Genomic DNA, 16,592 nt, shown 5'->3' with positions numbered 1-16,592 from the left:
CACATTACGTTATAGAAACTACAATTCAACTTACAAACACAAATAAAAAATGGCGAGTGGCCTGTTATTTTTCACTTTCCTTATTGACAAGACCTTGATGGACATGTTAGAATTTTAGGATTTCTTGTTCTAGATTTAAAAATGACAACAAAAGGCAAAGTTTGGTTTTATATGTTTAGGGATTGAGTGCTGAGCCAGTTGTATTTGCTATCAGACTTGTTGAAAGATGCATCTGAATTGTGGAAGGCCCTGTGCATTTATATGTTCAGAAATGCCACTATAGTGTATGTTGGCCTCTTAAACCTGTTTCTGCAGGTACCCTGCTGAGTTATTTGACCTTTGGTTATAACAAATGAGGACGACTCAATTTCATAGCACTTGGGGTTTGTCCCAAATACTATTAAACAAACATATAGGGGAAGAGACTGATTGAGCTGTTGGCAGGTACACAGTTAATAGTCCAACGTCATACCACATACAGTACTCTAATATAGATTTAACACAGTGAAAAATGTTTATCCCAAGTGTACTAAACACATAGAAACATAGAAGATAGGAGCAGGTTTGGCCATTCGGCCCCTCGAGCCTGCTCCGCCATTCAATGCGATCATGGCTGATCATCCAATTTCAGTACCCGGTCCCTGCTTTCTCCCCATGCCCCTTGATCCCTTTAGCCTTAAGAAATATATCCAACTCCTTCTTGAATATATTTAATGAATTGGCCTCTACTGCCTTCTGTGGTAGAGAATTCCACAGGTTCACCACTCTCTGGGTGAAGAAATTCCTCCTCATTTCTGTCCTAAATGGCCGACCCCTTATCCTTAGGCTGTGACCCCTGGTTCTGGACTCCCCGACCATCAGGAACATCCTTCCTGCATCTAGTCTGTCCAGTCCTGTCAGAATTTTATAAGTTTCAATAAGATCCCCTCTCATTCTTCTAAACTCCAGCGAGTACAAGCCCAATCGTCCCAATCTCTCCTCATACGTCATTCCTGCCATCCCAGGTATCAGCCTGGTGAATCTTCGCTGAACTCCTTCCATGGCAAGAACATCCTTCCTCAGATAAGGCGACCAAAACTGCACACAATGCTCAAGATGTGGTCTCACCAAGGCCCTGTACAATTGCAGCAAGACATCCTTGTTCCTGTACTCAAGCCCTCTCGCTACGAAGGCCAACATACCATTTGCCTTCTTAACCGCCTGCTGCACCTGCATGCTTACCTTCAGTGACTGGTGCACAAGGACACCCAGGTCTCGTTGCACTTCCCCTTCTCCCAATCTATTGCCATTCAGATAATAATCTGCCTTCCTGTTTTTGCCATCAAAGTGGTTAACCTCGCATTTATCCACGTTATATTGCATCTGCCATGTTTTTGCCCAATCACCCAACCTATCCAAATCATCCTGGAGTTTCTCGGCATCCTCCTCACAGCACACACGCCCACCCAGCTTTGTGTCGTCTGCAAATTTGGAGATATTACATCTAGTTCCCTTGTCTAGATCATTAATATATATTGTGAATAGCTGGGGTCCAAGGACCGATCCCTGCGGTACCCCACTAGTCACTGCCTGCCACTCTGAAAAAGACCCATTTATTCCAACTCTTTGCTTTCTGTCTGCCAACCAGCTCTCTATCCAAATCAATACCTTGCCCCCAATCCCATGTGCCTTAACTTTACACGCTAATCTCTTATGAGGGACCTTATCAAAAGCCTTCTGAAAGTCCAAATACACCACATCCACTGGTTCTCCCTTATCTATTTTACCAGTTACATCCTCAAAAAATTCCAGTAGATTAGTCAAGCACGATTTACCTTTTGTAAATCCATGTTGACTTTGTCCGATCCTGTCACTGTTTTCCAATCAATTCAGCCAATTAATTGGATCCAACCCAAATATCTTAGGTAAATCTGCCTGAATCCAACATTTGAAATTCCTTGTCCAATGGTGCCTTAAGTTAAAATTAAGTCTTCCTCCTGATAGATTTAAGTCCAATTTTTTAATCTCGTCATTTATGTATGATAGTATTTCAAATATAAATTGAATGTTTAAAACACGCTGATGGATTATGGTGCATCATGAATTAACACTACTATGGTCCAGCAAAGGGCAAAAAAAATGTTGTGCATGCAAGAAACAATCTCACTTCTCCCAGTGCTGTCCAACTGTAGACCACTGAGAGGCAATGTGACCCAGACACACATCGACAAAATATAACCAGAACCTGCAGCAAGTTACTGAAGCCGAGTCTGCTGTATGCAGCTGTGGGGATGATGCATATTTATTTATCATATTACAAGAGCACACTGTCAGTTTGATGGTCAGCAATTAGCTGACGGTAATAATATATTTTAGGTATCAGTTCAAGTCATTGTTCATTGTTGATTCCGGGTGTCCATGAAATATTATCAATGAGTCCAGTTACCAATCTATTGCTGGTTCTAAATCTCAAGTGAAACTCTACCACCACAGAGATTCAGTTATTTCCATTTGGTACAGACACTTTTTCCAGTGCTTTTTTTTGATCACATTTAGCCTAGGAAGCATGCAATCGCAGCTGATGTGTTTATTGTGAAGGCCTGATTATCTACTGGACCTATGTACAGCTCAAGCATAATGCTCATTAGTCTACATTAACTCTGTTTCTCTCTACATGGATGCTGCCTGGCCTGCTGAGTGTTTCCAGCGTTTTCTGTTTTTGTTTCGGATTCCAGCAACCGCAGTATTTTGCTATTGCTCATTAGTCTACCCTAGTATATACCAATATAAGTCAATAATATACCAACATTTTGAGGATTCTATTTGCAGTAAATTCTCTCAATGGTTAGGCAAGCTAAAGAGCATACAGGCCAAAGTGCAGATTGACAAGGCAGTTATTACCAATGCTCCATCTCAGTACAGGATATCATTTCCTCTAGGGAAGAAAGTTCACACAAGAGCAAAGCCTAGACATTGGAAATATGTGTGTAAAACAGGTGCAACGATGGCCACTTTTGGGGACCAACATCCTGTGTCACAAGGATGCCTGAAAAACATCTGACCCGATTATTGGGTGTGACCACTGAAAACAGGCATTAGGCTATTTGCATATGCTAACGATTGGTCTAACGCCTGTTTTGGAGCCCTCTGGGAAACTGGGCTGCCCTGAGTAGAGCAGGCTGCAGGAAAGCAGCCGAGCAGGTGGCCGCTGCTAGGGTCATCCCCCTTCTCCCCCCCGGGATTTACTTGAGGCCGTTGTCGCTGAGAAAGGCAGCTCAAAGTTCAATGCTGTAGATGAATGTGCTGCGTGTGGAGGCACATCAGGCGCATGCAGAAGGCCCAGATTATTAAGATGAAGCCTGATGCCCCATTTCAGGCAGATCTTGGGCATCCCAGTTTGTGCAGGATTTGCAGCTGCATTGACGCCTTCCCACCTGAGACCAGGCACCAATGCATTGTACCCCTAAAAGTCCTTAGAGAATAATTGAATATATATTTGGAGGTAGAAATTGGTTATGGCCCCTTTTTGGGCACATAACCAACGGCACGCAGACAGCGTGCACCCCAAATGGGAAGCCCGCAGCTCACCCAAAAGTCCAGTGAAGGAGGGCGCAGGAGAATGTGGGGTGACGTGCGGGCAGGCAGCGGCCCTCGGGAGTACTGTGGAGCCGGGAGGTGTATTCCTGCTCTCAGTAGCTCCACATCAAAGTTAAAAATAAAAGTTAACTTAACTTTCTGGTGACAGTGGCTTGCTAGGCCGTATCCACACCAGCTACACTTGAGCAGAGCAGGCCCGATGCCAGATCCACTCTGTGCAGCCCCATTTTTCAGAGGGACCTAAAACAGGTGTTAGGCTTCTCATTAGCAAATGAAGGGGGCTAACACCTGTTTTAAGCAATATGGTGTTGGATTTTTTTTAGGTGCCCTTGGGCCACAGAGCATAGTCCTACAAAATTGGTCATTTTTGCCCCTATTTTCTTTGTGGAAAATGGGCACAAAGGGGGCCAATTTTGGCCTTCTCCTTGGGTCTCACCTCTAGTAATTGTCCCGAAGCCCAAGAATCTTATTGATATAAGTATTTGTGTTGATATGTGACCACGAAATAAAGCAACAAAGCATGAACAAAATGACTCCAACCCGAGATAAGGCTATCACAGAAGTAAATCAGTCATGTGGTCACATGTCACAACACCCAGATCAGGATGTTGCCACCAGTCATTATTCAGAGAGTTGAGGAAGTCATTGCCATTCTATACTCAAGGTAATCACTGCAGCTGATATCACAGAAGCTACGCGGATTAAGCACCACCTACTCATGTTCTCCCTTTCAGAGGCAGAAGACTCCTGCTATACCTGAAGGACTGTGTTGTTTTAAAGTTTGTATGTTATATTTTAGAAAGATAGGTTATTTGTTCAAAAAAAACTTTACCCTCAGTCTATCTTAAAGAAAGAAAGGGATTGAGTGTGTACATCCAGACACTAAAAGGGGAAATTGGAGATTCCTGTTGGAACATTACTTGTAAAAACCAAGGACTTTTCCTGCAAATAAATGATTCGTATTTATAAAGTCAAACACAAAAATTATTCACCTTACTGCTCTTGACTGCACAGAATCGCTACTGTGTTTTCCCGCATAACAATAATGCAATAACTCATTGTATGTAAAGCACTTTGAGGTGTTTCTGAAAGATACAATAAAGTGCTATTTAAATATAAGTATTTCTTTTCATCAATTGAGACAAAATAAAAACAGAAAATGCTTCTTAATAGCTCACTCTTAAGAAAATAAAAAAATTAATTGGACTTTTATAATATGCTGGTGGTGTTGCTTTTTTTCTCCCTGTGAGGAGGCAGTTGATTGACTGTGTGAAATGTGGATTGATCCTACCAGTATGTGAAGTGGTATATGTGTGGATGTTGGGTAAGGAGAGGACTGGTCTCGGCTATGATGCCCTCATCGTCAAGTAGCCTGTTGACACTCATTGGACAGGCTCGCACATGGAGAAAGGCCACTTATTCAAGGTACCAAAAAGCAGCAGGCATCATGGAATTGCACACCCAGCGTGAATCACTGTGGGGCAGGGGAGGGACGTTAAATAATTCAAGTACACTGATCAGTTCTAGGATATTGTGGTGAACAGAACCACATCAGAGTGATTGTTATTCATGTTGTACTTTAAACTTGTGGAAAATTAGAAAATTAATTTTTACAAAATGTTTTGAAATTGTAATGTCGTCCAGCTGTACTTGAACCTTTCCATCGGGTTACAACCTTGTCACTATTTCCCACATATCTATTATTCTGTGTATAGCATTCTTCATCTGTGAAAAGGTAGTTACCATATCATCATTTTGTATAGGTAAATTTTGTCTGTATTTTGCCAACTTTTGGAATAGGACCAAATTTATGAGACCACTTCACCAATAACCCTTCAAATTGCAGTGAATTGCTCTCATTGCATTGTATGCTAGTACTATTTAGATGCACAGATAGAAGTGATGATCATTGCAGTAATGTCCTTAATCTGGTTCCTTTTCAAAAAGAAAGGAGCCAGAGATGGGATTCTGATCTCTACCTATGGTCACCCAGTGTAAGGGCAGAATGATGTCAGGCCTCTTGAGCCAATATAACAAGGTTGGGTTGAAATCTGCTGACAGTTGTTGCATGTAGAAACACCAATTATAAGCTGTCATTTTGTTTTTTAGTGACAAGCATCGCATGTCTCAGTGAAGAATATGATACTAGAGTCTTCTTTACAGATGCAGTGTTTGCATTTTCTGGGTGAAATTCTGTCGCATTCTCTTGGCTTGCTGAAAGATACTCAGTTTGTTTTGTCTGAGGCCTGCACAGGTATTTCAGGCATGTAGCACTCCTGGTCTGAGTATTTAAAGATAGTATTTTGTAACAGATATACTTTAGGCATAGAGAACCACAACAAGCTTTACAATTGATTTCCAATTCGTACACTCTTACAAAGATACACTCCGAGAAGTATTCTTCAGAAATCTTAAAGTAGGTTGACAAAAAAAATGCATTTTTTAAGAAATTTAACTTAGAAGTAATTAAAATTTTCAATAGATTGGTGCCTGACATCTGCCTAAACGGCAGGGGATGAAATTCAACTTTAGCGGGAGTGAGGGTGGGGTAAAGACATTCGGTAGTGGATTATACTCCCTGCTTGATTTTCCTTTCCAGTAAAGTCCACTACCATCAGTTTTGCACCCATGCGGCCGTTGAATTTCATCACCAAGGTGTACAAACTGCTGCCTGTGGGCCACATCAGGCCCACAAGCCCTGATAATTCAATCTTCAAACCAAAGCAACTCAGTTCTATTTTCTCTTGTATTTCTTATTTACTGGTTTGTCCTGTTTGAATTTCGTGAGTCTGAAGGTTTGGACTGGGCTGTTTTGATGTCTCGTTATGGATATATTTTAATCAGAATATCAAGATCTTTTAGTATCAGTAACTTAAGATATATGCAAATTAAGGGGAACATGGATTTAAACATTAGGAGTGGCCCCAAGGCTTCACGATGCACACCAATGTGGCTCACAAAGACAAAACCTCTGACTTGAATGACACTCTGGTGGACAAAAGGATAAGATTAGTGCTTGAGATACTGAACAAACGCTATACACAGAGCAAAAATTACCACTGTTATACGTGGAGGGTTTGGGCTTAGAAAAGCCACAAAATTGTGAAATAAGGACCAAATTATAAAGTGATTTGAAAACTATTTTGAATTCCTACACAGGTCAGATGTTATTTGCCATCTTTGTAATTTCAGGTAACACTTCGAATCTTTTACTCTTTCTGAGATGGATGAGATCCAACTTGGGTCCTCATTTGAACAAATTTCAGCAAATTGTGATTTGAACAGGATTCAATTAGGAAGAAATTTGCTTTTGAGTATACGGCCTGGATAGTAACAGGGGCGGGCTACGTAGGTGTGTGTGTGGGGGGGGGGGGAGTTTCAGGTTAAATCAGAGGCTGCCAGCCTCATTAAAATATTTAAATTGTCAACTTACTTTCTGGGAGCAGGTTGGCTGCCCGCCCCTTGTCCCGCCTCTGTTTAACCCGGAAGTGGGCGGGTTGGGGTTGGGGTTCAGATTTTTTAAATTTTAACACCTGTCCCGTCCCCAACCCACCTGTTTTTGGCTGTTAAAATTCAGCCCAGTGTCCAGGTACGCAAGTGCAGTTGATTGTACATTTCAAAATCCAAACAAAAGCACAAATAAAGAGGAAAAGAAAGAAATAAAGAGGTCAACGTTACTCAATGTACAGCAAGATAGCAATATTCCAGTAACAGCAAACATAAGTCCATGTTTGTAGCAGTCAAACACCTGAGGCATAAGAACATAAGAAATAGGAGCAGGAGTAGGCCATTCGGCCCTTCGAGCCTGCTCCACCATTCAGTGAGATCATAGCTGATCTTCTGCCTCAACTCCATTCACCGGCCCTATCTAGTCAGAAATCTATCGACTTCTGTTTTAAATATACCCAATGACTGAGCCTCCACAGCCCTCTGGGATAGAGAATCCCAAAAATTCACCACCCTCTGTGAAGAAATTTCTTTTCATCTCAATTCTGAATGGCCTACCCTTTATCCTGAGGCTGTGGCCCCTGGTTCTAGACTCCCCAGCCAAGGGAAACATTCTCCCAGCATCCATCCTATCAAGCCCTGTAATAATTTTGTAATCTTCAATGAGATCCCCTCTCATTCTTCTGAATTCAAGAGAATACAGGCCTTGTCTACTCAATCTGTTCTCATACGACAGTCCCGCCATCCCAGGAATCAATCTTGTGAACCTTTGTTGCACTCCCTCTATGGCAAGTATATCCTTCCTTAGGTAAGGAGACCAAAATTGTACACAGTACCCCAGATGTGGTCTCACCAAGGCCCTATATAATTGCAGTAAGACATGGTTGAGCCAATCAACTTTGACATAAAAAGTATCATACAATCAAGATGAGAGACATTATGGTGAGAGTCTGGACAAGGACCAAGCTGAATCTTGCTGACCCCCGGCAAGCTGTCTCTTGGCCAATGATGGGTGCCTGCAGTTCGCCGGTAATAAACAAATGAGAACGGTGGACCAATTTGTTGTGGTCCTGCACCGGGATATCCAATTTCTAGGCCCAAGTGTTATGGACAGACAAGAGAACGTCACATCTAGTGGAGGAAAATGGGTGAACAGTAATATGGAAAGGGCTGGATATAGTTGGGCAACTACTTGGTTCAGGAGATCCTACTGTATAATCTGATGGTGGGGAGAGGGTAGAAAAATACAGTGCTTTCCACAACCCCAGCACCACCCAGTCCAGTTTTACAGCACATCTAAGGGATCAACATTGAATACTTTGAGCAGCACAGTATCCTCTCTCCTCATGCACAATAATTCCAAAAGGGAGACTGTATAGAAATTGCCTGAAAATGACAAAGAGAATACCTAATTATCTTTAATGAAGTCACCTTCCACAATTTATCATTCCGCGCTGAACGAGATGGCATTGCCATCTATCTCCAGAGAACAGCAATGGAATGATACACTGCAAACACCAAGGGGTCACTTAAATGTCAATTGAGATGTCCACAGGAATATCCAAGACTCAATTGAATGGGCTGGGTGTAATAGAGACACCTGTGTTGGAGCTGACCTTTGTGTATCATGGCTCAATGCGACTGCGCTAAGGGACAGGCCCAGAAGATATGTGATTGAGAGTCAACTCCTCTGCACCCTCTAACGCACCAGTTGCTGGTTGATGGCTTAGTTTCAACCGGCCATGCGGTAATTCTCAGCTAACCGCTTGGGCGATAATCTGGTGGAGCAGATTACCCGCCCATTGTAGAACCCGACCGATTTTCATCCCATTGATTTCAAAATCAGGCAGGTTCGACAATGTGTGGTTGAGCTGCTCTGCTAGATTACCGCCGAGGTGGTGAAGGTGAAAAATTACTTCCCATATGCCCGTTTCTTATTCAAAATCAAAAAATTATGGTAGAATACCCACTTTTCTAGTAACTGAGATGAGCTCATTATTTCCAGAAAATCACTATATAGAACTGTGAACTCAATCCATCCTTCTCGGCCAAACGAATCAAAATGGACTCCAAACTTAACACCTTCTTGGAAACTCGAAGTATGGCTTCTGCGTTGGAATAGAATGACATCTAGGAATCTATAGGCCTAGAAATTCAGTTAGGGGCGCCCAGCTCGCCTGGGCGCCGGAATTACCGCTGCGCGCGGAGCCACTTGCGCCAGCGGGATATTCAGTTTCAGCGCCCCAAGTGGAAGCCGGACGCTAAACAAGGGTTTCGGCGCCCCGCTTGGGGCGCTGAAACTGAATATCGGCGTGCAAAGTGCTGCAGCGCCACCCGCTGCGGCACGGCAGCCTGCGGTACTGCAGGCCTTCCTCTCACTCTTAAGGGGGAGGTGCCTGCAACAGCGCAATCCCCGCTCGCGAGTGCCGGCAAATGAGCCCGGCACCAAGGAGAAGTGCCGGGCTCTCTGGAAACAGCCGGCAATGCCGCGGGGGGTGGGGGGGGGTGTAAGAGGCCGGGGATGGAGGTGCAGGCAGGCGGCCGCCAAAAAAGCGGCCGGCCGCACCTCCACCTTAACTCGCCCCACTACCGGCACAGGTAGGCCCCGTGTACTGGTCGCTGCTTGCGGCCGGCGCGGGGGAGGCGGCAGCGACCAAATATGGCCAGCGGGGCGATAGCGGGGCACTGCGCACACCGATGACGTCATTGGTGGCGGCACAGTGCTACTGGCTAACGCCGCCATTAGCACCCCGCTAAATATCGCGGTAGGTTTGCACAGTGGCGCAAAAGCCCTCTTTGGGCGCAAACTGGTGGCGCAGGCCACTGAAATTCTAGGCCATAGTCTCTTAAATTTGGTGTGTGGGATGCACGTTCCATTGAAAATGCATTGAAAACTCCCATGCCTCTTCCTATGGTAAATCTCAATGTGAAAATGTCCACATTTACCTGCAATATCTATTACAACTGTACATGGCGCTGTGATAGGTGTTTTCAATGGTAAAGGTGTCACAGCCCAACTTGTATATAGAAAGGAAAATCGGGTGGGGTGTATAACAGGCGGCTGATCCATTGCTGCCCATTTTGTGCCCTTGCTGAAGTTGATTTTACGCCCATTAACTCTTAAAATAAATGGGTTAACATCGCCATCAAAACAGCAGACACAGGGAATGCATTAAGTATTCATATGCTAATATCACAAACACCAATTTTTCGGGTTATAAATTTGTATCATCGATATTGCTGGCAGGCATTGAAAATTCATTGTTTATTATTCTCTACCACAATTTGACTTGCGAGATTGGTGTGCACAAGGCAGTGTTACTCCATTCACAATTTGAAACCTGTTCTACATTCTACGTGGCATTTCGAAAAGACCGTAAATAAAAAGTTAATTCAGTTTATGAACTTAATCGCTAATCAAACCGCCAGAGCTGTCCAGCTGCAGGGGTATTTCAAGCTTCCCAATTACTGACAATGAAAATGGAGTTAAATATGATGAGGACAGAAGTTTCACCTTTCGTATAATGACTGACTGAAGCATGATGCACCTGCAATGAATACCCAGAATTCTTTTGAATATGCTTTGGCTCATTCTGATGGCCAAATCTGGTTTTGAACTAATGCATTACTTTTAGCATTTGTTTTCATAATAGGAAATGAAAGAAAGTTTAGTTTGGAAAGTACCTCGATATAAATTAATGGCAGCTATAAATATATACAAAATAAAAACTGTGGGACAAGCCAGAATATTCGAAGAGAGTATTACCGATCTAACGCTGATATTGTTTTCCGTTAGAGCTGTGCCCACTTTAACAGTGGAGCACTGAATGTGACCCTGAAATTCCGCAGGAGACCTTGCGCTGTAACTGGTGGGAGGCCAATGGAACTCCCAGTAAAATGGTGTAAATGGCCGCTTTTAGCTGTTTACACCATTGGGAAATCTGCTGGTCTCTCATCGGAGTTATGATGGCAGGCCAATAGAGTCTTTGCAGAATTTCAGGGCTGCGTGATTTTTTAAAATTTGTAATATGTTGCTGATGAAATGGACGCTGATCCCTGGAGCTTGTTTGCCAAGTGGACGTATAAGGGGCAATTTTAATTTAAGGAGGATAATGGGTGGTCAGTGAGTGCCTGCCTGCCCATTGTTGCCACCGGGAGGTCCGAGCCATTGTCAGGTGTGGGCCTCATTTACAAGCCGCTGGCGGGCTGTGGGTGCCTAATGAACAACCCGCTGTAATGTGCCAGTTGTGAGAGGCAGGAAATTGGCTGGCTCCCTTGCTGAGCCCGCTGGCAATTGGAGCCTGGGGGGAGTATCAACGGGCATCAGGTCAGACAGGCAGGCAGCAGAGCAGAGTTTTTTGTGGGCCCAGGAGGAGCAGGTTACAATTTATGCCATTGAAGTTACAGAACAAAGTTCATAATCAATCAAAACTGCATATGCAGATTAGATCTAGCTGTCATAACTCCTTAACACAATTGTTAAAAGGTAGTTTTCTGATTCTGTGCTTCTGATGGGGAGCTTCGCCCACCAGCAGCACAGACTGACTATTTGGGTGTGATAAGCACTCCCAGCAGGTGAGGCTACCTACCATGAACACAATGTCAGCAAATTACATCTTTAATATAGTGCGTATAGGGAAAGAGGTTTCTCGTTTCTGCTTGGGCATTAAATAATCACCTGAGTGGAGCACCTAAAAGAAGACTGGGTAGTGTGCCTGTATTGTTGCCTGCCTGATTATCCATCCATTTAAATTAATATAAGAACAACATCCCCTCCTTTCCTATTGCCCCCATCTTCTATCACAATACCATCTCACATTGTTAAGTGGATAGTCAAAGCAATAGCAGCTCTTTTCTAACTGGACATTCATATTCATGTATTTCATTTTTATTCATTTTGTTTTTTGCAGCAAACCTTGACCAGGAAAACACGGACAACCTCGAGGACTGGAACTTCAAGTCTGCAGCCTCTTCTTTCACTAACATTGACCTGATGGACTGTGTCACTGTTGAGTGACTTGCATGTTTCTGCTCAGAATACTCCCTGGAGATAGGTAAGCTCTTGTTCCTGTCTTGCAGAATGTTCCAGGGACTGATAATATTATTGAATTATAACATTTTTTGTGTCAAAATACAATACATATAAAATTACTTACATAAAGGTTGTCTTACATGGTGCATTAGAGAAGTGACCATTTGTAAATTACTTGGATAGGAAGACTGCATCCTTAAGGACATTAAGGATTTCTAAGGGAAATGTTTGCTAAGATTCCCAGGTGACATGTGGGGACAGATTTTCCAGTTCCTATGCCTTGGTGGATTGGATCACCTGGGTGCAATTCATAGAGGGAAAATTGGGTGTGGAGGATTGCATGCTCAAGAGGGAGCCCGCTCAATTTCAGGTGCATTCATTTGAAGATTACTCTCAGCTTTATTTTTCAATCAGTATTATTTTAACAAGTTACTATTATCCTGACTAACACTGCTATTGTTTCTAAACTTGTCATGGATCGACAAGTGTACTCCTAACCCTGAGCTCTATTCACACTGCTTTGCTGCCCTGCATCAGTTCCAAATCTGGAACCAGACTGCACTCACTTTGGTCCTTGATCCCCAAGTCTGGCCTACTTTCTACTCAATTGATTTATTTGTTTTGGGTTGTGAGTGAAGCTGGTGAGGCTTCAGTTATTGCCTATGCTTAGATCCCCATAGAAGGTTGGGGCCCTTCTTCTTGAACAGCTGCAGTGGGTGTGGTTATAGCGCTCCCACAGTGGTGTTCGGCAGGAAACTCCAGGATTTTGAACCAGTGCTGATGAAGGAACGGCGATGTGGCTCCAAATTCCCGTGTGATCTAAGGCCCACTTTGGTGTAAGTTGGCCGGGAGTGCAATGTAGCCTAAGGGAAATTGGGTAGGATTTTGGATACACCAGGTCCCAGCCAAGGCAGCAGATTTCTGACAATGTGCTGGAAGGCCCACAGATATATTGGGGCCTTAAATTCTAACAGTCAGGGCAGGAGCTCTTCCGGCCTGTAACCACCACACACAGAGCTGTCTCCTGGGCATAAGAATTGGGAGTGCCAGCCAGGCAGTAACTGGTGTGTTGCCTGACAGACACCCATACTGAGATTGTCAGCTGGTCAGCCTGGTGTCAGCTATATGAATACGTGGGCAGAACCTTCAACTTGGGGTGGGGGCATAAAACGGGCAGTAGTGGATCAGAAAGGAAAATCAGGTGGGATGTATAAAGGGCGGCCGATCTGCCACCGCCTGTTTTACATTCCCGCCGATGTTGAAAGTTCCAGCAAGTGTCTTTTGGAAGTTCTTACACCCCCCTGGCCACCCAATGTCTCCTCATATTGCAGATCACCCCCCTGGCCACCCAATGTCTCATCATATTGCAGATTACTCTCTTCTTCTTAGGCAGTCCCTCGGAACCGAGGATGACTTAAAAATTGTATTTTTAAAACAAATAAGATGCACGACTGATCTTGCTGTTCTATTAAAAAGCAAAGCACTTGCATGTCTGACATTATAGCGCAGGATTTGCAGATGACACCTTGGATTGGAGGTATGGCAAATTGCGACGAAGATTGTGAATGATTATAAGAGGACTTAAATAGGCTAGTAGGATAGGTAGGAGATGCAATTCACTGCTGAAAAATGTAAAACAGTGCATTTTGGAACTAAGAATAGGGAAAAGAAATGCATCCTAAATCATAAAATTGAAGGGGAGTAGAAGAGCTGAGAAACCCACATAAGGGTCATTAAAGGAGGCACAAGCAGATAAGGCCATTAAAAAGATAAACATTATCCTTGGTTTTATATCCAGAGATATCAAATACAGAAGCAAGGAGGCAATGTTAAACTTGTACAAGATCTTAGTTAAGCTGTGTTGGAGTGTTGTGTGCAGTTTTGGGCACCCCATTATATGAAGGATACAAAAGCAATGGAAAAGGTACAGTGTAGATTATCTGGGATGTTACCAGAGATTAGGAGTTACAATTATGAAGAGAGATTTGACAAGTTAGGATTTTTTTGACTAGAGGAGAGAAGGTTAAAGGTTTTCAAAATTTCAAAGAGTTGCGATAAGGTGAATAATGACAGAGGTTGGCAAGCTGGTAAGAAACAGCGTTGAAATTTAAGATGAGCATAAAAAGAACTAAAGAGCAGAAAAAAAATCTTCACACAGATGGTAGTTAAAATATGGAATTCCCTCCTATGAACTGCGCTTGATGCAGAGTCCATAAATTCCTTTAAAAGAGAATTAATTAGTTGCTCGAAAAGGAGGAATATTAAAGGGTGTGGGGAACAAACAGGAGAGCGGCTTCACAACATTAACTATCACAACATGGTGTGTCTTTATAAAATTCTGTGCTGTGACACTATAACATTTAATGTGCTTTCTAAGTTCTAGAGGTAAATAGCTGAATGTTAAGCAAAGGTTTATTTCTTGCTAACTGATCAATGTGCATCATGAATCTTCTTTATAATCACTGAAAATGTGAATACTTGTTGTTAGATAAACAAACAGTCCCTAAGAATGGCCTGAAGCAGGCATCAAAATCGAGGCTAAGTTAATATCAAAAGGTTGTTGAAATGAATGACAGAACTAGGCATTGTTTAGAAAATTGTGCAATAGTTATTCACAGTTTCCTTTATAAACATGAATTGAATTGAAGTGTTTGGTCTTGAGTACTCTGGGGAGAATACTACCACATGCATTCCATATAATACCGCCTTTGTTTTGTGTACATGCCGAGTTCACTGGGATGTGATTTAGGACAGGTTTCATCTGAACAACTGGCTGACATGCATCAACAAGATAGTAGCGGGAAAGCAACATAAATGGTCATAATGTATGTGGCGTAATGTTGACCTAGGGAAAGTCACCTGGCAATTAGAGCAGGCCAGCATGTCTATAATTTAGTTTAATGTCTAATGTGGAGGGCAAGGAATGTAGTGGTTACTTTCACTGATGGCTATCTGTGACCAGTCTATAATAGCTAGGAATTTTATTCCTGCACTGCACTAAATCATGTTTAGTGTTCCTGTTAACATTTCTAGTTATATCCCTATGCCTGTGACCTTTTACACCCTTGATTTAATTTTTTTAAAATGGTACTCTGATGAGTGTCACCTAGGATGCACTTTGTAAAAGTACTTATGAGAAAACAAGTTCTGCTGATGAACCATACTATTCTTCACAATGGCCCCAAAATTCCTGGGCTCTGGGAGAATGCATTGATGGTGGGTTTTTTCAGTAGAGGAACCTGAATGTGCTGGGTTTCCCCTCTGTGCGAACCGTGTCACAGGAGATAGAAACATCGCCCAGTAAGAAGTAAGCGAGGGATGTAGAATGATGTCGCTCGTCTTTTCTTGTTTTGCACACTTTGTACAAAAATAATAAATTGCAGGACAGCGGAGTATTACATTTTAACTCTTTTATTAAGCATTAGGTCTGTGATCTTACTCATAACAGCATCAGTGGGGGAAGCATGGCATTAGGACCCCTAGCCTGGGTCTTCAAAACAATAGTAGTCCTTACAGATGCCTGCAGGCCAATGACAACTCAGCATGTGATCACATGTGAATATAATAGGTATTCCTTACAGATGCCTGTGGGCCAATGATAATTCAATATGCAAATGTTACATCCCCTTTCTTTTAAAAGAAAAATGTTATGCATTACTTTTAAAACTTTCTTCTACATAATGTTCTCAGTAGCATAAACATATAAGTAAACTCAGCATTTAACTAGCACTGAAAACATCTCAACGTTTCAATAACGATGTACAGTTTTTTTTTAGGGCAGCGATCCGCCTACACCCTTTGACAGTTCACAAGTCAAGGATAACTCTAGGCTTGACCTCTCATCCCAACCTTGTGTGGTATGCAACTGAGCATGCTCCTGAATCGGTCAACAATTCAGGTTCAGGTTTAGGTTCAGGTAAGTATGATGTGTTTTGTGTATTGCTCTGTTCCTCACACTCTGTTGAACTGATCCTCTCGTCGGAATAATGGTGTTGTTCCTTGGTGTTCAGGAGGTGCCTACGATTGCGGCGGTACACCTGTCCTTCTGGGGCGCAGACGTGATACGATCGCTCAGTGTCAGCTGGCTGGATGACGACTGCTGGCTTCCAGTAGTCATGCTCCTGGATTCTGACGGATTCTCCATTGTGCAGCGGCGGCAGTAGTCTAGATGACCTGTCATGGTATCTCTTTTGGTGTTGCTGTCTCTGTACACGTTTTGCATGCACTTGCTTGCAGCTGACGACCTCTGACTGCAGCTGCTGGTTGGTGCTTGGAAGGATTGAGCGAAGTCTGCGGCTCATCAACAGCTGTGCTGGTGACTTGAAGTTGTCAACTGGAGTGTTGCGGTACTCAAGGAGACTGATGTAGGGGTCTCTTTTGTCCGCTTTGGCTTTGTCCATGAGTGTTTTTGCAATCTGGACAGTTTTTTCAGCAAGGCCATTACTTTGAGGGTAATGTGGGCTTGATGTGACATGCGTGAAATCCCATGCCTTGGCAAACGACTCGAACTCTTTTGATTTGTATTGGGGGCCATTGT

The 16,592-nt window shown here is 43.1% G+C and overlaps 1 protein-coding gene across 3 annotated transcripts in view; it reads left to right on the top strand.

Annotated features, from left to right (window-relative positions):
- LOC147122798 (uncharacterized) overlaps positions 1–16,592 on the top strand; it is a 412,926-nt gene that overhangs the window by 183,222 nt on the left and 213,112 nt on the right. For all 3 annotated transcript variants that reach the window (XM_086011022.1, XM_086011041.1, XM_086011032.1), the window contains one exon: positions 11,934–12,077. In XM_086011022.1, the coding sequence (XP_085867148.1) occupies positions 11,934–12,040 (107 nt within the window). In that variant the 3' untranslated portion in view covers positions 12,041–12,077. The remainder of the gene's footprint in view (positions 1–11,933; positions 12,078–16,592) is intronic.

Source organism: Somniosus microcephalus, chromosome 2, assembly GCF_052327205.1.
Source record: "Somniosus microcephalus isolate GS21.2 chromosome 2, FLI_Smic_1.0, whole genome shotgun sequence".
Lineage (NCBI taxonomy): Eukaryota > Metazoa > Chordata > Chondrichthyes > Squaliformes > Somniosidae > Somniosus > Somniosus microcephalus.
The sequence above is the reverse complement of the archived record's forward strand: the minus strand, read 5'-3'. Positions and strand labels throughout refer to the sequence as shown.